The following is a 20660-nucleotide window of genomic DNA, read 5'->3' as shown; positions in this document are numbered from 1 at the left end:
AGGATGGGGTGACAAGGACTTTTAAAAGTTTCTATCTTATCCCAGCATGCAGTTTGTGGAGCATCATCACTACATCATTGCTACATCAGACAAGGGGAGGGTTATACATGATTCACATAGGAGGAATGTGTCAGGGGAACAGGCAAATACAGGATATGTATTGGGAAGTACATTCTAAGCACCTACTGCAAAAGAACAATAGAACTTTGGTTTGCATAGTCTGGCACCTGGGCAAGTCCGGAGGAGAGCTTTTGCCCAGCGATTGTCACAAATGAGTACCTTCCTGTGAGTACGTGACCTCCCGCTTGAGGGATTATGGCAGGGACAGTGTGGTTTCCAAGCCCTTAGCCAATGACGCAAATTGGTGGTGGAATGAAGAGAATTGTTGAAACTAGTGATTTTCTATGAATTTCTAAGCGTTTTTGGCTATTCACAATACAGACAGTGGGTTCGGAAATGACTTGACTTGGCTTTGCTACATTGGATCCAGTTTTATGAGTGGATTACAAGGTAATGAGGTTTGGATGAACTTAGTCCATTGTTCTCTCAGCAGGAGCTGTCGTCACCTTGTCAGCGCTCGTTGAATCATGGAAGATAGCTGCGCTGAGCAGCTCCTGCAGAGCCAGACCATTGCTGGGATTGGCTGACAGACTAGATTTGATTGGTCAGGATGCATCCTCATGCAAATAAATTGTCCATTCATAAAATACATCGTTTATTCATACTGCTTGCCTGTATATAGCACCGGGATACGCGGTCACAAATGGTGCTTTATTCTTGGGGTGTTGGGGTTTTGTGTGGTGCTTGGTGCAACGTTGTGAAAGGACGAGGGGAGCCCTTGTATAGCGGGGTTACCTTGAGGTCATTGCCTCTGACCCTATGTGGTTGGTTGTTGTTGTTTAGTCCTTTAGTCGTGTCCGACTCTTCGTGACCCCATGGACTAGAGCACGCCAGGCATTCCTGTCTTCTACTGCCTCCCGCAGTTTGGTCAGATTCATGTTTGTAGCTTCGAGAACACTGTCCAACCACCTCGTCCTCTGTCGTCCCCTTCTTCTTGTGCCCTCCATCTTTCCCAACATCAGGGTCTTTTCCAGGGAGTCTTCTCTTCTCATGAGGTGGCCAAGGTTTTGGAGCCTCAGCTTCAGGACCTGTCCTTCCAGTGAGCACTCAGGGCTGATTTCCTTCAGAATGGAGAGGTTTGATCTTCTTGCAGTCCATGGGACTCTCAAGAGTCTCCTCCAACACCATAATTCTAAAGCATCAATTCTTCGGCGATCAGCCTTCTTGATGGTCCAGCTTTCACTTCCATACATCACTACTGGGAAAACCATGGCTTTAACTATACAGACCTATGTGGTTTACTCGGGAGTAAACCTCTGTTTGTATGCCCCCCCCCAAATTCTGTAACAGTGGGAACCATTGGGGGCCACAATGGTTATTTCGTTTTCACCTCTCCTCTGGAAAAGTGCTCTTTCTTTTGGGGTTTTATTACTTTTGCCTCCTTCAGTGCCCACTTCACCATCAGAGAGGTACAATACTGTCCTTTCAACTTCTGTAGCCACGTATCAGGACCGCTACCTAGGAGTCTGCATATGCAAACTGCTCCAAACATCCAGGGTGTTTTGTCACGATTCAAAAGACCTGGTTGGTTAGGTCGAGGTCTCCCTGGGGCTCATGGGGGGGTATTCTCAAGGAGTTCTCAGTCGTTTGGGGTTCATCGCTCCACCATATTTGTGATTGAATTTGCCAAAATTATTCACCATGCCTTGTAACGGAGTCCATTCCTCCTGTGAGTGTGATTCCCCCTTATGCCCTCCTGCTTAAGTTGTTACACAAGGGAGACTGCCTGCCCTTCCAACATGTTGCAGATAAAATACAGTAGTACCTTGAAAAGAGACTATAGAAAGAAAAAAGACTCATAAATAAATGCCGCCCTCGGCTGCACAGCCCGCCAGTCCTGGGCAGAGAACTTGCAATTGTGCCAAGGGGGGAATGAGCCCGATCTCTGCAGCCCCAGCCTCAGCCGGAGAGGAGCCTTCAAGCAAAGCACAAAGTGAGAAAACTCCTCTTTCCTCTCAGCCTCAGCCCCTCTTGGCCGATATAGAGACAATAAAATACATAGACACACACAGAGCTGGGAGCCTGTTGTTGCTGTGTGTGGGGGGGTAGGGGGGTGTTTTCCTCTCTCTCTCTCTCTCTCTCTCTCTCTCACACACACACACAGCTGGCCCTTGTTACCGGAAAAATCCGAGGGCTCCCTTGGACAAAAAGTAAAGACACCAACCAGAGTAAATTGAAGCAAATGAGCAGCCTGTAGGCTTGGTCTTTATTGAAGAAAGACTGTCGCGACAGGGTGCTCCCCTCACTTGCAGGTGAGAGGAAAGACAAAGAAAAATAGTGTGCAAGGTCTCATAAAAACTTTTGAAATTCCCCTCCTCTAGGTCAAGCCCACCCCCAGAAGCATCATGCATACATTACAGAAAGGAGGGGTTGAGGGAGGAGTTGTGGTGGTAACCTGAGTGTCCTGTCTCCTGGCTGGTTCCTCCTTTCCCCCCTCCCCATGAGTCACTTCCAAGAGACAAAGGGGAGTTTGCAGTTTCCTGCCCCCAGAGGGAAGATCTGATCATTGTCCTTTGTTTCAGTCCATGCTGAATCCACTCCCATATGCAAGTTCTTTGTGATCTTGATTGTCTTCTGTCTGGGATCATCAGGGTTGACATAGCAACTGGGCAGGGCTCCTGTGGATGTGCTGGGATGGTGAAGGGATTATGGCTGACCAGAACCAAGCCACCCCCTTTTGATAGTCCTTGTCATATGGAGTAAAATAAAAATGGAACAGTGCAAATCCAATGTATGGTTGATTTTTCTATGAATTTATAACAGAAGTGTGGCGTATGTAGTGTGTGAGTGTGTGTGAAGTTTGTACAAACAGAATGATTGGGGTGTGGGGGGGGTTCCTGCTACACCCTCCAGCCCCAGCTCTCCTGGCTGAGCTGGAAACAGAAGTCTCAATGCAAAGCGCAGAAAAAGAAAGCTTTCCCCTCAAAAATGTGCATTTTAACTGCTAGCAAAACACACAGAGCAGCCCCCATTTGCCTGAGACACACAGACAGACAGAGCCACAGCCCACGGCTCCCTCCATTTCAAGAAATGGGGGTATTTTACTTGCTGAGGGCAGGAGTCACAATCCTGTCACATTGCGGGGTGTCAGGCTTTTAGGTAAGGGGGTGAGGCTTGGGTGGGCCAGTCCTGTTCACAGTAAATTCTCAGTCCTTTGGGGTTCATCGCTCCACCACAACCCCAGTTTCCCACACCTTTTAACTACCCTCCTCCCCAAAGCACCACAATAGTATTCACACATCCCCCTAGCTGCAATGCTTTCCTGCGCTTCGCCTTGGAAAGTATCAGGATTCAATCCACCATCCCGATGGATTTGTGTCTTGACTGCCGCTCCCCACTTCCTGGATTTAACAGCAGCAATACCTAAAACACGGACTGATCTAAGCTCGTGGCGTGGGGTGGGGGAGGGAAGGATTTTGCAATATAAACATTGTGGGGGGGAACCCCACTTTGCAGTAGGATTGCCGGGATCAGCCCAGCCCCCATTCTCCTGATTCACAGAAGGAAGAGGGGAGGGGGAAACCTTCCTCTCCTCCCCGCCTCCCAAATTCCACCCCTCCCCTCCCGGCACATCCTTCCCACACCCCGCCTCCGCAAACCCCAAATCCCTTCCCCAATATGTTGCTCCTTCTCCTCGCCATCCGACCTCTGTTCCGGGAATGGGGGGGGATGAGCCCCCCTCCCAAATGGCCTGCTTCTCCCGGAAGTGGCTCTTCTGCGCCGGATTGCTGCTCTGTCCCGTAGCTCTAGGGTCGCGCGCTTTCGGAGAGGGGAGGAGGGGCGGCAGGTAAATCCCCCCCCCACCCACGTGGATGTTGCCGGAAAGGAAAGGAGAGGAGAATCGGGAGCGAGGACAAAGAGGTAAAGGGGTCTCGGGGGGAGGGGAGAGAAGGATCCAGAGACTTCCTCCAGCTCCCCAAAGCGCCTGTCGTGGATCTGGATCCCTGCACGCGTGCTGCGAAGGAGGTTTTCCTTGGGCCCTTAGGAAGCCCACCCAGGGGATCCCAACGAAGCCCCCTCGCCCCATTTCCCCGCGCAGGCATCCCTGGGGCGCTGTGGGTTCCGCGCGGAGAGAGGTGGGCCATGAAAGGGTTAACGGGCGTGAGGGACGCTTGGATAGAGACCCCCCTGTCCTCCCCTGCTCGTTTTGGTGGGGGGCCCTCCGGATGGAGAGATGGCAGCGCAGGGAGACGGGTGAGCCACGCCAAGGGGGGACTTTGGGTTCAGGGGAGACTCTGGGACAGAGGGAGGGAGTCGAGGAAGTGGGGAGGGGGAGCATCCCTGGGGCAGGGAAGGGCAGCATTGGGGGGGGGGGTGCTAGGTAGACCAGTATTTGATGACACGTCTCCATCTTGGCGCCCGCGGGGATTCTCTGGAGAGACCACCTTGGCTTCTCCCTCCCGCCCAGGAATCGGCCACCCCTTCAAGGCGACCAGAGAGGGATCCCTGGAAAGTGGGGGGTTGTGTCCCCCCACCCCTTCCTTCCTGCAACCTCTATCCTACTCCCACCCCATAAGCCCCTGCCCTGTCCAGACTGTTGCAGGAATTTATGTATAAGTTGGGGGGGGGGGGTTGCACCTTCAGCAGATATCATGCACATGCAGCCCACTACCTAAATCAGCACCATCACTTTTCTGATTTGTCCCCAGAAAACACTTCATCAAAGTTTCTTCCTATCTATTCAAAGGGCCTCTGCTGCACAATACCAAATGTAAGAAGTCAGTGATAAATGTCTCTATGTACAGACTCACTGGGAGAACTTCAGAAATTCCTATAGACATGTGAGCTCAGCTCCTCAGCAGCCCCTCTGCCTGAGTGATAATCCCTGGCATCCTGATACCTGAGTGCCAGACAGGTAGCCATTCCAGAAAGAACCAACCCAGATGAAGACAAAAGGGTGGGATTAACTTGGCTTGGAAACAGGTCAGGGAGGACAATGGGTGGCTGGCCGGGGGTGGGGCAAAGGCCAAAGAAAAGAGGCTGACCCCTTTGTCCAAGCCTCTTTTGGTTTTCTCCCTTGCAGGATCAGGATCCTCAGGAGCGTGTCCTGGCGGCCGGATTAAGGTAACTTCTCGCCTGATTGGAAGGGGCATGGCCCCTCTGCCAGGCTAGGCTGTATTTTTTTGACTTTTCTTTCTGGGCGGGGGGCCAGCTAGGCCTTTTTTTGTAGTGGGGGAGGGAGGCATGGCTCCCTCGCCCCCGCCATCCGCCGCCCTCCAGCTGTAGGCGGCATGGCGGCCGATTCCTTTCTTGTTGGGGGGGGGGCATAAGTCAGGCCACATGGCGGTCATGTTTGTTTGCACTGCCCCCCCTTCCGCTCTGGCTACTGACGCACTTCTGCTCCTAGCAGGGAAATGTAAATATCTCTCTTGTTACACTTGATGTGTGTTTTGTGGAGGGCAAGGGGAACCATGGGGCAGGGTCCAGGATGCTCAGATTACTGCCACCAGACCTCCCCTCTAATGATGTAACCATGATGTAGTTTGGCGGGTGTAACATTGGGATAAGCAGCTAATAAAAGTTTGGGTTCTCTGGTTGGCCTCTGTTTTTCCTCCAACCGATGGAGTACCTACAATGGACTCTATGAGGGCTCTTGTGTCCCCCATAAAGGCAGATTTTCATTTATTACAGCAGCTAATAAAAGTTTGGGTTCTCTTTTGTTTGGGGCTTCCATCTTGTTTCACCTGGTGGCAGGTGGGAGTCCTGTCGCGACCGTCTTCAATAAATACCAAGCCTACTGGCTGCTGTTTTGCTCTGGTATTCCTGGCTGGTGTCCTTGTTTTTTGTCCAGGGTGGCCCTCAGCTTTCTCCGTTAACAAGATGCACCCTCCTTCCTGCAAGCTCCACCCAATTCCCACCCCATAAGCCCCTGCCATGTCCAGATTTATTATTATTATTGTTATTATTATTATTAAAATCCTGCCCTCCCCAGGTGAAGCCGGGCTCAGAGCGGCTAACAACAATAAAAGTAACACAGTTTACATAAAATCACAAGCAATTAATTAAAAGGCATTCTAAAAACAATTCATTCTAATATCAATTCAAAATCAAATTAATGGCAGATACAGCGGTTCTGCCAAATCCAACCATTGGTCCCCCTGGAGAGGAGAGGAAATCCCAAGAAGAAGAGAGGAGGGGAGGGGCTTCTTGGAAGCGGCTCTTTGTTTCCTCAATCCCACCCAAGAAGCAGACAGAAACCTTTTCCTCTCTCTCAGGCTTCCATCTTCAAGTGTCTTTTCCACTGCCTGGTTCATTGAGGCTCAGGATAATGTACACCTGTCATCAGAAACAGGGGTGCAGAGTCCATGGAATGTCTCTCAGGATTGATATAGAAGTCAAAAGCATTTCTGTTCCTCTTATTCTTTGTAGGCAATGTCAGAGTGACTGACAAGCTGAGATACAACCCATTAGAATCCGATGACAGCAACTGGATGAATCTTCCCAGTCAAAGAACCCATCTTCATGATAGACAGTGCCTGTGGCTGGAGGCTCTACATACAAGGTGTGCCTATGCAGGCCAAAGACTGCCAATATTAGCACAGGTGAGGTGTGTGACCTTCCCAAATTTACAGACTGTATGTGAATGAGAGTTTGTGGGTGGGATTATCGTTTACGACAACCCTGTGATTTTCTCCACCCATATCATTTTGTGATCTGATTTCGCAGTACGAATTCCAAAATAACTGCAAAAAATCACAAGATTGTCGAGTGCCAGCTCGACATCTGAAGAAATCAGTCTCACACCAAGATAGGTTGAAGAAATATGGCTGCCCTAGGGCTACTGCAGCACAGCTTTTATTGTGTGAAATCAGAAAGATACAAAATACAAGCGAAGCAATTTGTTCTCAGCCAGCAGATAAAGACCTTCGCACTAGACCATGCGAGCGATCAGGCTATGCTACGTTAACCAATCATCTGGGACAGCACGAGCTATTCACGCGCTGTTCATGCTCCAAGGATACTTCTAGCTATGAAATCACCCTGCAGTAATAAGAACTTTGCTCATGCTCTCATGTACAAGCAATCATTTTCCCACATGTCCTCTTTTCTTTTTTATATTATTAGAGGAAAAGAGGGACCATTAGTCCGAATCATACAGTTCATTGCCTAAGCGTCTATACTTTGCAACATAAATTCCTCTTGTAACCCCTGTGGTGGGCCGTGGTCGGTACCACCATGCAGTGCATTGGGAAATCAAAGAGGGTATGCATTGAATGCAACAACACACCATAATGAAGCTAGCAATACATGCAATTACAATCAATAATATTTTTCTTAACCATAATCCATTAGGCAACCAAGAAGACAACCACTCCCATGGATCAAAACCTTCAGGTGGATTCAAAGGATTATGGGCTATCATTTGTTCCATATAATCAATAGTAGCAGAGATATTGGTCGATTGATCAGTTATATACATACAGCAATGAGAATGAATTAAGGCACAAATTCCACCTTTAGACGCAAGGATCACATCTAAAGCATAACGATGTTGAAGAACTACATTTCTTATTTCTGACATTTCTTTGTTAATCATTTTTAAAGCCAAGATGGTGGAACTGAACAAATTTTCTGTCCAGTTTGCCAATTTATGCAGATCACGGTAGTTCATGGCTGCACCTAAAGAAGGCAGAAGAGACCTAGAGATGGCTGTCCCTGTATATTGAGAAATAGGTGATTGTACTTCCCTTCTGTTACGCAAACGGACCGCTGGGAGCTTATCTATCTTATACACCAAGGGTACTACTATACCTAGCGTGCAGGTACCAGAAAAGGCAGAGGGGATTTCTTTGTAGGCATGTGTGCCACAAAATAACCATAAATCAGATTGAAGCAAACATGTAGTTCTGCTGCTCTTTCTCATCCAGTCGAACCAAACATAAAAGTCTCTACACGCAGCTTGTTGTTCATAGGTCATGTAGGTTGTGACATTATTAATTAAAACCTTTGGCCTGCCACTCATGGTTGTAACATTAAGAAAACAAGAAGATCCATTAATGTACTCATATGTCCAATTACAATATGGATAATGACCTAAAATTTTTTTGCTATTATGATTAAAACGAAAACAATAAGGAGCTAATTCTACCAGCGATAGAAATACAGGAGGTAAACTTATGCGATTGTCCTTCATATTATTGCTAATCTTATATGAAGCATTTATAGGAATACCATGTAATAAAATGCCAGATCTTTTTGATTGAGGAGGAATATGCATACACATCCAACAATCAGAAAGATTAAGCATAGAAACAAAATGATTAATGTCTCTAACGTAAGTATTGTTAGTCCAAATCTGATGATAAGGTTCAGGCCTCCTGGCCTTCTGCAAAAGAGAAGCACGACGAAAGCGGCGTTTCACAAAGTTCACAGAGAGGCTCCACCCGTGTGAAGTAGAATTGTGGGGCCACTCAGGACGATGCCATACTGGTTGCTTGGGGGGGCAATAAGGATGAGAATGGTAAATTATTCCAATAGCTGTTTCCGAGCAACCTGCGTGATATTTCGTGGCTCGATTATTGGCATGTAAAAACCACAATCCAGAAGAAGCCACACAGCCATTTCTGCAGATACAGGAGCCCATTTGCTGTAAATAGGCCTCATGTACTGCTCCGTGCACTGCTGAGCCAAAAATCCAAGCCCAACGAAACGTGGTGACACAGATGGGATGGTCGCTATTGGGGGGCAAAACCCAAGCGATGCCGGTCTGGCGAGGGCATCCTTCAAAGCCAGGTTCATTTCCCAAACAAGAGGCGGCAAAACTGTAATGATAAGTGGTAGACACGGTAGCTTCCCAGGGGGAAGGGGGGCCAACGCGATAGGGTTGAAGATGGCCTTTCAACGTGCCAGGAAACACTGGAACAGCTGTGGAAGGTGACTTTATCCAGGGCACATCAATATGGCGATGTCTCCAACTGCAATGCGGGTTGAGGTCAGGTGAGAGGTCATCACTGGCAAACAGCGTAAAATACGGTTTCAAGGTGCTGGTGTCTCCTTGGGCGAAGACGAGGCAACAGAAGAGCGCCAAGGTCGAACGCAGCGGGCTGGAACCCATCGGGGAACTCCGTCTACGTCAATTGCAGCAAATCCTCGACCCCAGGAAATCAAGGAAGTTGGACCCTTCCACTGTGGATCTGGAAGCAACCTGTAAGACACTAAAGGGCGCTGCAATACTTCTTCCTTCCGGAAATGAAGTTCAGCAGGCGTAAAATCCTTATTGTGGGGATACAAGAGATGATTTAGAGTAAACAATACTTGATGTACAGCATTAGGTATTTCAGATACAGTAGTCGATCGACCTCCCAATTGCTTGTTGAGAAGGGTCTTAAAGGTCAAATGAGAACGCTCGGCTATCGCCTGCCCTGTAGAATTGAAAGGAATGCCATGAGTCAACCTTATATCCCACAAAGAACAAAAATCAGAAAAGGCCTGAGAAATGTACGCAGGGCCATTGTCAGTTTTTAAGGTATGGGGTTTTCCCATAACAGCAAAACAGCGCATCAAATGTTGAATAACATGTCGAGTGGTCTCTCCTTTAAGAGGAGTGGCCCAGATATAGCCAGAGGCAGTGTCCACAGTGAGATGTACCCTAGAAAATGGAGCCAAAGAAGGCGTGTGGGTGACATCCATTTGCCAAATTGCCAGAGGATGCAGGCCTCTAGGGTTGACTGCATCAAAAGGAATGACTGTGGGAGATTTAGCGCATACCGCGCACTGTGACACAATGTCTCGAGCTTGAGAAATGGGCAACGAAAAAGATTTCGCCAGAACTTTAGCATTTTGATGGAATACAGAATGACTTTCAAATGGGTCTGAAAACAATGAAAAAATACCATTCTTCAAAGCATGGTCTGCCCGGGCATTACCTTCTGCCAAATACCCAGGGTGGCCAGTGTGAGATCTGAGATGGGCAACATAAAACTGACAAGTTCTAGCTTGTACCAAGTTCTGCAAAGTGGAAAACAATGTAAACAAATTTTGGTCAATAGCAGGAGTGATATAAGACAATGGTAAGACATTCAAAAGATTATATACATACTGAGAATCCACAATGAGATTGAAAGGGATATTAGCAAACTGTTGAAATGCCAAAATTACAGCTGCCAATTCAGCACGTTGTGCTGAGGACTGCTCAGTAGTATACAAACTTTTCCATTCCCCCTCCTCTTCCCACACCACCACCCCTCTGGATTTGTTACCATCAGTGAACACAGTAAGGGCGGAGGGTAAGGGTAAGGGGGACAAAGCAGTTCGCAAGACATAACGTAGCCCTGTAAGGAAAGACAAACGAGGGTCTCTAGGAGGATTGTGAATGATATTTCCCAAGAAATCCGCAAAAGCTATTTGGGTAGAAACGGCTGTCATCATTAGATGCTGAAATTCATCCTGGGAGAAGGGCAGGTACACTGACTGTAAGTCCATTCCAGAGAGGGCAAGGGCTCGATGTCGGCCCTTAGCAACAAGGTCCATGACGCTGTTGGGTGTAGCGTACACGTTCCGCGGAGGAGTATGAGGCAAGTGAAGCCACTCCACAATAGGCACAGTCCCAGGCTTTTGGCCTGTGGTGTACAATATAGCTGTTGGAAGGAGCGGGGTGGCAAATACTGCAAGTGATAATTGTACCATGGAAAGAGAAGGAATCCTGTCCACCATACATCTGCGGAGATGGTTGTTCACAGTGGTTAGAGCCTCTTCCATTGCAGAGGTGACTGTGATCTTGTCTGCTGGATCCTTATGTCCTTTAAGGGCAGAAAATAGTGGAGACAAAGTAGAGGTGGGCAGGTCCAAATAACTCTTTATCCAGTTCAGCTGTCCAAGAATTTGTTGTAAATCCACCAGTCTAAGATGACCAGGAAACTGTAGTTGAGGCGTAACTGGAATGGCTGCAGATGCTGTCAGCTTGTGTCCCAGGTACGTAATAGGTAAAGTCCGCTGGATTTTTTCTTTAGCCACTGTCAATCCTGCTTGCATCAAAGTATGGATTAGGTCCTCGAGAAGAGCGTCAGGGATGTGTGATGATGAAATTAAAATATCATCCATGTAATGACAACAGATGACCGCTAGGTGGCGCTCACGGAATGGTTGAAGTGCCTTATCCATAAAATACTGGCATAAAGTCAGAGAATTTTTCATGCCTTGTGGGAGAACCACCCACTGAAAGCGCTGGGTTGGCTTGGAGTTGTTCAGGACCGGCAAGGTGAAGGCAAAACGCTGTCTGTCTTGTGGTGCCAAAGGGATAGAGAAAAAACAGTCCTTGAGATCGATGACTGCAAGCTGATGGTCTTGTGGCAACATGTTGGGATTTAGAATGCCAGGTTGCAAGGTCCCCATAGGGTGCAATTGGTTGTTAACCTTTCGCAGATCGTGCAAAAGACGGTATTTTCCAGATGCCTTTTTTCTGATGACAAAGATGGGTGTATTCCATGGGCTGGTGGAAGGTTCAATATGCCCCAGTTCAAGTTGTTCTGCAATTAACTGGGCTGCCACTGCAAGCTTCTGTCTAGGCAAGGGCCACTGATCCACCCATACGGGGGTGTCTGTGGTCCAGCAGAGAGAAAGCGCAGTCCGGGGCATGGCAGGGGCAGCCCTCAGCATAAATTTGTAGAAATTGTAGTTTCCGCTGCAGCCAGCAGATCTCGCCCCCAAAGGGAGACGGGAATGTCCAGAACCAGTGGTAAGATAGTCATTTCAAAGCCTTGTGAGCCTTGAATCAAAATAGGGTTTCTGCTGCGCTGGGCAGCTGCAGCGCCACCAACGCCAATAACAGAAGAAGCTGGTTCAAGTGGCCAGGCGGAGGGCCAATCCTTGATGGCAATCACAGAACAGTCTGCCCCCGTGTCCAAGACCCCTTCAATTGTGCGACCCCCAAGGGTCATCTGGATCTTTGGACGCTTCTCTGTGACTGGGAAGGTAGCAGCAACAAGGGGGTCATGGTCCTGGGTTGGCCCTGGGACACATATGAGTTTTGCTACAGGAGAACCTGATTGCAAACGTGCCTGGCGATCAGAGAATACAGTCACATAGGGGTCATTTTGTTGTAACCCATGTAAAACATCTGGAACGAGGTGAATCCCTTGCTGCAAAACCTCTGACAGTGGAAAAACAAGGCACTGTGCTGAAGAAGAAAAACCAGCCCCTACTGACACCCTGACTTGGTGTGGCACATAGGGGACTGGCAGGTGTAAGTCCTGAATTAAAAAGAGGCGAGGCAAGGCCGGAGGTGGGATGGCTGGAGAATGCGCTGGATCCCCTATTGTTGAGCCTGGGCCCGGGGTGGGCCCGACTGCTGGTTTCCCGTCGGCTGGTTTTGCTGGTTCTGCTGAAGCGTGGCGGAGCGACACTGGTTGGCCCAGTGGAAACCTTTTTTGCAAATGGGGCATTTTGTGCTAGGACGACGTTGCTGTGCAGTAGATCTGCACTGTGCACGAAAATGGCCCACTTTGCCACATCCAAAGCAGGTTTTATCCTTTGCAGGATTCTGGGACACAGTGGAGGACAGAGCTGCGGCTAGCAAGCGAGCTTTATGCATCTCAGTCCCCACCGATTGGCAGGCTTTAAGCATATCTGCAATGGCTATATTGGGAGTTGCCATCAATGGGCGTAGTACTTGTCTACAGTCCTCATTAGCATTATCAAACGCAAGCTGGCGTACTATCACTTCCTGGGCTGCTACGTCCTGAACTTGCCGTTTAAGGGTGTTATACAAGCGATCGACAAATTGTCCATAGGGCTCTGTAGGACCTTGTCTAACGCTCCCCCATCGGCCATCACGCTCAGTTTTGTCATCAGGGACAGAGACCAAAGCCTCTTGGGCAGCAGCCGTGGTGGCCTCCCAATATTGAGGATCGAGAGTTAGCTGTTGGGCAACAGTAAGAAAATTGCCTCCTCCCGTTAACCCATCAAGGACATCAGCTTGGGTTAACATGACGGGGGCTGGGGGTGGGGCGGCACCAGCAGCGGCAGCAGCCAAAGCAGCCTGATGATTAGCCAATGCAACATTATTAAGATTATTCCGAATCCCATCAGCACGACGTTGGCAGGCCCAGTGCCAAGCTTGTATAAACAAAATCATTTGATGAGGCTGCATTACAGTGCGGGCCAACAGCTTAACATCCTCTGGTATCAAATTTTGTTGAAAAATAGTGCCAAACAGGCCCAGGGTGTAAGGAGATTGCAAGCCATTGTCCTTGACAGAGGAATACAGTTCCTTTATGAATCTCAAATCAAACTGTTCGTGCCGGGCTGGGCCTCCCCCTGGCGCGGCAGGAGCAATCACAGGGAAGAGATTAGGAGTTGTACAATCAAAACCCAACAATGGGGCAGCGGCGTGGAGAGATTCTTGGAGAGGAGTGGTGCCAGATGCCTTGGGCGGAGGAGGTGGAAGAGCGGGGGGTGCTGAATGTGAAGAATGCAGGGGAGGGACAGGAGGAGCCGAAGGAAAAATGTCCGGCGGTTTAGGAGGTAGATCCGAGGCAGGCAAAGCGAGAGTCGGGAGGGCGGGCAAAGAAGCTGTTGCAGCAGCCAAAAGAATGTTTGAAGGAGTTAAGCACGACATAGCTTTGTAGACGTTACACCAGGCATGCAAAACCTTGACATCAATCTGAGGATGATTTTGAAAAAAGTGCCCAATTTTTTTCCAATCGTTTAACTCCCAATTTCCGTCCTGGGGGAACCAGGGGCAATGAGTGTCCAGGGCTTCTATAAGGGACTGAAGGTCAGCATCCCGAACAGCAAGGTTGTTACTGGCCAAAAGGAATTTAAGGTCATCAAAAAACCTTTTCTGTGGTGCAGAGAGAGACGTTCCCATGATTGCAAGAGTTGCAAAAAGAGCAGGGAGCACTTACCGGAGGGATCCTAATGAGGATGAGGAGGCGCCTTTTGCCCTGTCCGGGCGGAAATAAGTGCTGATAAGTCCATAACGTAGTCCAGAATCTCACACACGGTCCAAAAGAGACTGCCCCACCATGGCAGAAGGAAAGGGAGCACTCACCGGGATCCGGAGCGGATGAAAGACGCGTGATGAGCGCTGAATGATGAAAAACAACGTGAAGTCCGAAGGTAGTCACACGGGGCACCAAGTGTCGAGTGTCAGCTCGACATCTGAAGAAATCAGTCTCACACCAAGATAGGTTGAAGAAATATGGCTGCCCTAGGGCTACTGCAGCACAGCTTTTATTGTGTGAAATCAGAAAGATACAAAATACAAGCGAAGCAATTTGTTCTCAGCCAGCAGATAAAGACCTTCGCACTAGACCATGCGAGCGATCAGGCTATGCTACGTTAACCAAACATCTGGGACAGCACGAGCTATTCACGCGCTGTTCATGCTCCAAGGATACTTCTAGCTATGAAATCACCCTGCAGTAATAAGAACTTTGCTCATGCTCTCATGTACAAGCAATCATTTTCCCACACAAGTTGATAAGAATGATTGTAGCATTTATACAATGTAGTCCATCTGCATATGTATATGTAGTCCATCTGGTTGGGCTTCCCCAGCCACTCTGGGCAGCTTCCAGTACACATAAAAGACAGTAAAACATCAAACATTAAAAACCTCCAGATACAGGTCTACCTTCTGCTATCTTCTAAATGTCAGATAGTTGTTCATTTCCTTGACCTCTGAAGGGAGGGCGTTCCACAGGGTGGGTGCCACCACCCAGAAGGCCCTCTGCCTGGTTCCCTGTAACCTCACTTCTCGCAGGGAGGGAACCAGCAGAAGACCCTCAGAGGAGGACCTCAGTGTTCAGAGTGAAGGATGGGGGTGGAGACGCTCCTTCAGGTCTACAGGGCCGAGGCACTTTAGGGATTTAGGTCACAGATCTTGCTCCTCCATAACAATCTCCAAGACCGACATATAGTTAGCGGAGTAGGAAAAAACACTCAGAGGCAGCAAAAAAAATAATTCAGCAGAGAAATTTAGTACTGAAGGCAAAAGCTAGCAAAAACTTAACTTACAATAAAACCATAACTTGGTATATCAAAGCAGCAGTCATGTAAGAAACAGACAAGCAGAGTAGAGAATTGCAGATTAGGAAGTGGGACCAGGTGCCTTTCAATACTGCGATTTATAAACAATTCCATGTCAGAGTAACCTTGGGACTGGATACCAAGCCTGGCTCACCCCAGTTTAAACCAGCTTCTTCTGGTTCCCAGAAACAAGCAAGGTTCAGCATAACCTCATAACAACTGATCCCACCACCTGCTCTCAGCAGAAAGGAAACTCCCTTATTAGCTAAAATGTTCTAGCTGGAGAAAACACCACTTTGAATCACACAGAGTAAAACCACCAGAACCTTCTTGAACCAACAGACCAAGAATGATCTGTATACATTAGATCAACACTTTTCTTTTTCTGAAAAATGCAGCCAGGACACTTAAAGGTCACCACCAACAGTGTGAATTGTGCTTGGAAACACACTGGAAGCCAGGGAAGATCCTTTAGGACCAATGAAATGTGGTCTTGATGGCTGCTCCCAGTTTCTAGTCCCGCTGCCGCATTCTGGATTAGTTGCAATTTTTGGGTCACCTTCAAAGGTAGCACCATGTAGAGCGCATGGCAGTGGTCCAAGCAGGAGATAACCAGAGCATGCGCCACTTTAGTGAGACAGCGTGCAGGCTGGTAGGGTCTGCCTGCCACCTGTCCCACAGGGACAGTGCTTCCGTCTTGTCAGGATTCAACCTCAATCTGTTATCCACCATCTATCCTCAAACCACCTACAGGCACCAACACAGGGCATTCACTGGTTCATCTTCACTGGTTCCAATTTAAAAGAGAAGAGCTGGGTATCATCCACATGCATGTGAACACCAGCCAAAACTCCCCCAGCGGCTTCATATAGATATTAAAAAGCATGGGGAGAGGACAGAGCCCTGAGGCACCCCACAAGTGAGCACCCAGGGGCCTGAACACTCATCCCCCAACACCACTTTCTGGACATGGTCCAGGAGGAAGGAGGGGAACCACTGCACAGCAGTGCCCCCAGCTCCCCTAGAGGGTTCAGAAGGATACCATGGTCAAAGGTCTCCAAAGCAGAGATCCAGCAGAACCAGGAAAGAGCTTTCCCCTCGGACTCTAGCCTATTGGAGATCATCAACCAGCGTAACCCGGGTAGTTTCTGTCGTATGATGAGGCCTGAATCCAAACTGGAAGGATAATGGTGGCAGAAGCGTTTCTGGTCCTGCACCCCCAAAAGCTCCAAGCACAAGACTTTCATTAGCTTTGAAGGGGCCATCGGATACTTGGTGGTCTTTTCTTCAAAAGACGAATATTCTGAATACTTTTTAATTGATGTATGATATAAACAGCACTTCTGTTTTACATATTTCACATTGGAGAGATTTTGATACACAGGTCTGAGTTCATCGCTGCCCCCGAAACTGCTGTGTTAGCAGTACAGCAAGTGTGGACAGTGTGTTTGGGGGTTCAGGGCTGCCTAGACAACAAGAGCCCCTTCTCAGCCTGGCTTATATGGTCCCAAGGAAAGCAGAGCAGTACGTTAGGCACCAGCTTGGCTGCAGGAGTGGCTGGAAGGAAGTGTGCAGGACACCATCCAACCCTCTTAGAGACTTTTCTTTTCATGAAGAAAACCAGGCAGCGAAGGTTTAGGACCACAGTTTTCCTTCTCGAGGACCTCGCTTCCCAGGTTGACAAGCTCCATCTGCCCTTCACTTTCCTCTGCACGATGGGCAGAGTCTGCCTTCCTGACTGTGGGATTCACTGTTGTTCTCCTCTCCATCCACCAGGGCCTGCCTTCACCTGCAGCAGAATTCCCCAACCCACCAAGGATTGGAGACCCATCAACTATTCTCACCTGGTTTAGCCGGCCAGTTGAAACTGTTCCTGGGCTTGTGGCCCCTATTCTATCCTGACAGCTTCTGGAAGCCACAGGTGAGAACTGAGTGCAGGTTGGGGACCATTGATGGATAGATTACCCCATAAGGAGCACGACATGACCCCCACCAAAGGAACTAATGCTCTCCTAACACCCCAGACATCGTATAATTATGATATTTGAGACGGAACCGGAATAAATTCATCTCTAGAATTAACTCATCTTCAGGCCATGAATAAATTAATACTACTTATTCAAGGTACTACATATTCCACTAAGTACAGTTTATCTATTTGCCTTGAATATCGCCTTTAAAGTGTCATTTTAGCATAGTTCTGTATCAGAAGACGGGCACGAGATCAGACAGCACATTCTTTTAAAAATCATGCTGCTTTATTAACATTGATTTAGGATTATGAAAGTTGCTAATGAATTACTAACATGTGATTACATTGCAACTTCATTTCCTAAAAATATGGGAACATGGGTAGGAGGTGGGAGAATGTAGGAGACGTTGAAATAGGAAAAGGTGCTAATGGAGCTTGATGTGCTTTCCCTTAGTTCTGGAAACCCAAACAGGATTCCCTTTCATCCCACTCTGAAGAAGGAGATGGAGAAGAAAGTCAGAACTCCAGGGAATGGTGCACCTTCCCCCCCCCCATTAGGAATAGAAAGGAAAATGTGTGAAATGTGGAATATGCTTCATTGAATGAGCACAGATAGTTCACATCAACGACCTCCAACAGGGGAGAAACCATTTAAAGGTATGGAGTGTGGAAAGAGCTTCAGTCAGAGTGGACACCTCAATATACATCAACGGACTCACACAGGGGAGAAACCATTTAAATGCCTGGAGTGCGGAAAGAGCTTTAGTGAGAATGGAAAACTTAGTACACATCAACGGACTCACACAGGAGAGAAATCATATAAATGTATGGAGTGCGGAAAGAGCTTTAGTGATAATGGACAACTGAGAAAACATCAACGGACTCACACGGGGGAGAAACCCTTTAAATGCCTGGAGTGCGGAAAGTGCTTCAGTCAGAATGGAGTCCTTAAATTACACCAGCGGATTCACACAGGGGAGAAATCATATAAATGTATGGAATGTGGAAAGAGCTTTAGTGAAAATGGAACCCTTAAAAAACATCAAAGGACTCACACAGGGGAGAAACCATTTAAATGCATGGAGTGTGGAAAGAGCTTTAGTTTCAATGCAACCCTTAGAAAACATCAACGGACTCACACAGGGGAGAAACCATTTAAATGCCTGGAGTGCGGAAAGTGTTTCAGTGAGAATGGAGACCTTCGAAGACATCAACGGACTCACACAGGAGAGAAACCATATAAATGTATGGAGTGTGGAAAGAGCTTCAGTCAGAGTGCACAACTCAATATACATCAACAGACTCACACAGGAGAAAAACCATTTAAATGTATGGACTGCGGAAAGAGCTTTAGTTTCAATGCAACCCTTAGAATACATCAACGGACTCACACAGGGGAGAAACCATTTAAATGCCTGGAGTGCGAAAAGTGTTTCAGTGAGAATGGAGACCTTCGAAGACATCAACGGACTCACACAGGAGAGAAAGCACATAAATGTATGGAGTGTGGAAAGAGCTTCAGTCAGAGTGCACACCTCAATATACATCAACGGACTCACACGGGGGAGAAACCATTTAAATGCCTGGAGTGCGGAAAGAGCTTCAGTTTCAATGCAACCCTTAGAACACATCAACGGACTCACACAGGGGAGAAACCATATAAATGTATGGAGTGTGGAAAGAGCTTCAGTCAGAGTGCACACCTCAATATACATCAACAGACTCACACAGGAGAAAAACCATTTAAATGTATGGACTGCGGAAAGAGCTTTAGTTTCAATGCAACCCTTAGAATACATCAACGGACTCACACAGGGGAGAAACCATTTAAATGCCTGGAGTGCGAAAAGTGTTTCAGTGAGAATGGAGACCTTCGAAGACATCAACGGACTCACACAGGAGAGAAACCATATAAATGTATGGAGTGTGGAAAGAGCTTCAGTCAGAGTGCACACCTCAATATACATCAACGGACTCACACGGGGGAGAAACCATTTAAATGCCTGGAGTGCGGAAAGAGCTTCAGTTTCAATGCAACCCTTAGAACACATCAACAGACTCACACAGTGGAGAAACCATATAAATGTATGGAATGTGGAAAAAGTTTCAGTCGTAGTGGACACCTCAATATACATAAACAGACTCACACAGGGGAGAAACCATTTAAATGTATGCAGTGCGGAAAGAGCTTTAGTGATAATGGACAACTTAGAACACATCAACAGACTCACGCAGGGGAGAAACCATTTACATGCATGGAGTGCGGAAAGAGCTTCAGGCAGAATGGACACCTTAGAAAACATCAGCAGGCACACAGGGGAAAAACTGTGTAAATGTATGGACTGTGGAAGGAGCTCCAGTCAGAGTGGAACCCTTGATTTATGTCAACAAACACAAACAAAAGCCAAACCTTATAAATATCAGGTAAGTAGACAGAGGTTCAGTCCTAGTGGAAGTTCTAAATCAACAGACTCACGGACAGGAAGAACTTTAGTCTTTGAAACCCTTCAAACCATCAAGAAACTCAAAGGGGAGAAGCAGTTTAAATGAAAAGATTGCAAAAAGTGCTTTATTTACAATGGATTGTTTAACTGTGCCCCTGAGGGATCAGGTGCGCAGCCTGGGAGTCCTTTTGGACTCACAGCTGTCCATGGAGGCACAGGTCAAATCTGTGTGCAGGGCAGCTGTTTACCAGCTCCATCTGGTACCTAGGCTGAGACCCTATCTGCCTGCGGACTGTCTCGCCAGAGTGGTGCATGCTCTGGTTATCTCCCGCTTGGACTACTGCAATGCACTCTACGTGGGGCTACCTTTGAAGGTGACTCAGAAACTACAACTAATCCAGAATGCGGCAGCTAGACTGGTGACTGGGGGCGGCCGCCGAGACCATATAACACCGATCTTGAAAGACCTACATTGGCTCCCAGTACGTTTCCGAGCACAATTCAAAGTGTTGGTGCTGACCTTTAAAGCCCTAAACGGCCTCGGTCCAGTATACCTGAAGGAGCGTCTCCACCCCCATCATTCTGCCCGGACGCTGAGGTCCAGCGCCGAGGGCCTTCTGGCGGTTCCCTCATTGCGAGAAGCAAAGCTACAGGGAACCAGGCAGAGGGCCTTCTCGGTAGTGGCACCCGCCCTGTGGAACGCCCTTCCAGCAGATGTCAAAGCGATAAACAACTACCTGACATTCAGGAGACATCTTAAGGCAGCCCTGTTCAGGGAAGTTTTTAACGTTTGATATTTCATTGTATTTTTGTTTTCTGTGGAAGCCGCCCAGAGTGGCTGGGGAGGCCGAGCCAGATGGGCGGGGTATAAATAATAAATTATTATTATTATTATTATTATTATTATTAAGGAACATCCAGAGACTCTCACATGTAAGAACCCATTTAAATGTATGGAGTGTGGGACGTCTTCCTCTCAGAGTCCACTCTTTTCTTCACAGAAATGAACTCAGCAGGAAATTGGTCTTTAAAACATGTTTTGTATGTTAAATTCTGGTATTTATGTGTAAAACTGTATAGTAATGAAATATTGAAGGCAATGTCAAACAATGTGATTATAATCTAAGATGTAAAGTACTTTTCAATAGAGAAGG

At 47.7% G+C, this 20660-nt stretch overlaps 2 protein-coding genes across 2 annotated transcripts in view; both read left to right on the top strand.

Annotated features, from left to right (window-relative positions):
* LOC309541245 (uncharacterized protein) overlaps positions 1 to 20660 on the top strand; it is a 328128-nt gene that overhangs the window by 242935 nt on the left and 64533 nt on the right. The window contains exons 7-8 of the mRNA XM_082238868.1: positions 5144 to 5184; positions 6490 to 6662. The gene's annotated coding sequence lies outside the window, so the exon portion shown is untranslated. The remainder of the gene's footprint in view (positions 1 to 5143; positions 5185 to 6489; positions 6663 to 20660) is intronic.
* The window catches only part of LOC309542339 (uncharacterized protein), a gene marked incomplete at its 3' end in the record, with an annotated part of 34803 nt that overhangs the window by 9063 nt on the left and 5080 nt on the right, over positions 1 to 20660 (top strand). Inside the window, exons 2-3 of the mRNA XM_082241070.1 lie at positions 16867 to 17011; positions 17517 to 18583. Coding sequence (XP_082097196.1) covers positions 17665 to 18583 — 919 coding nt within the window. The 5' untranslated portion in view covers positions 16867 to 17011; positions 17517 to 17664. The remainder of the gene's footprint in view (positions 1 to 16866; positions 17012 to 17516; positions 18584 to 20660) is intronic.

The sequence above is a fragment of the Podarcis vaucheri genome, assembly GCF_965113315.1.
Source record: "Podarcis vaucheri genome assembly, chromosome: 10".
In the NCBI taxonomy this organism is placed as follows: Eukaryota; Metazoa; Chordata; class Lepidosauria; order Squamata; family Lacertidae; genus Podarcis; species Podarcis vaucheri.
This window is presented reverse-complemented; position numbering and strand designations above follow the sequence as displayed.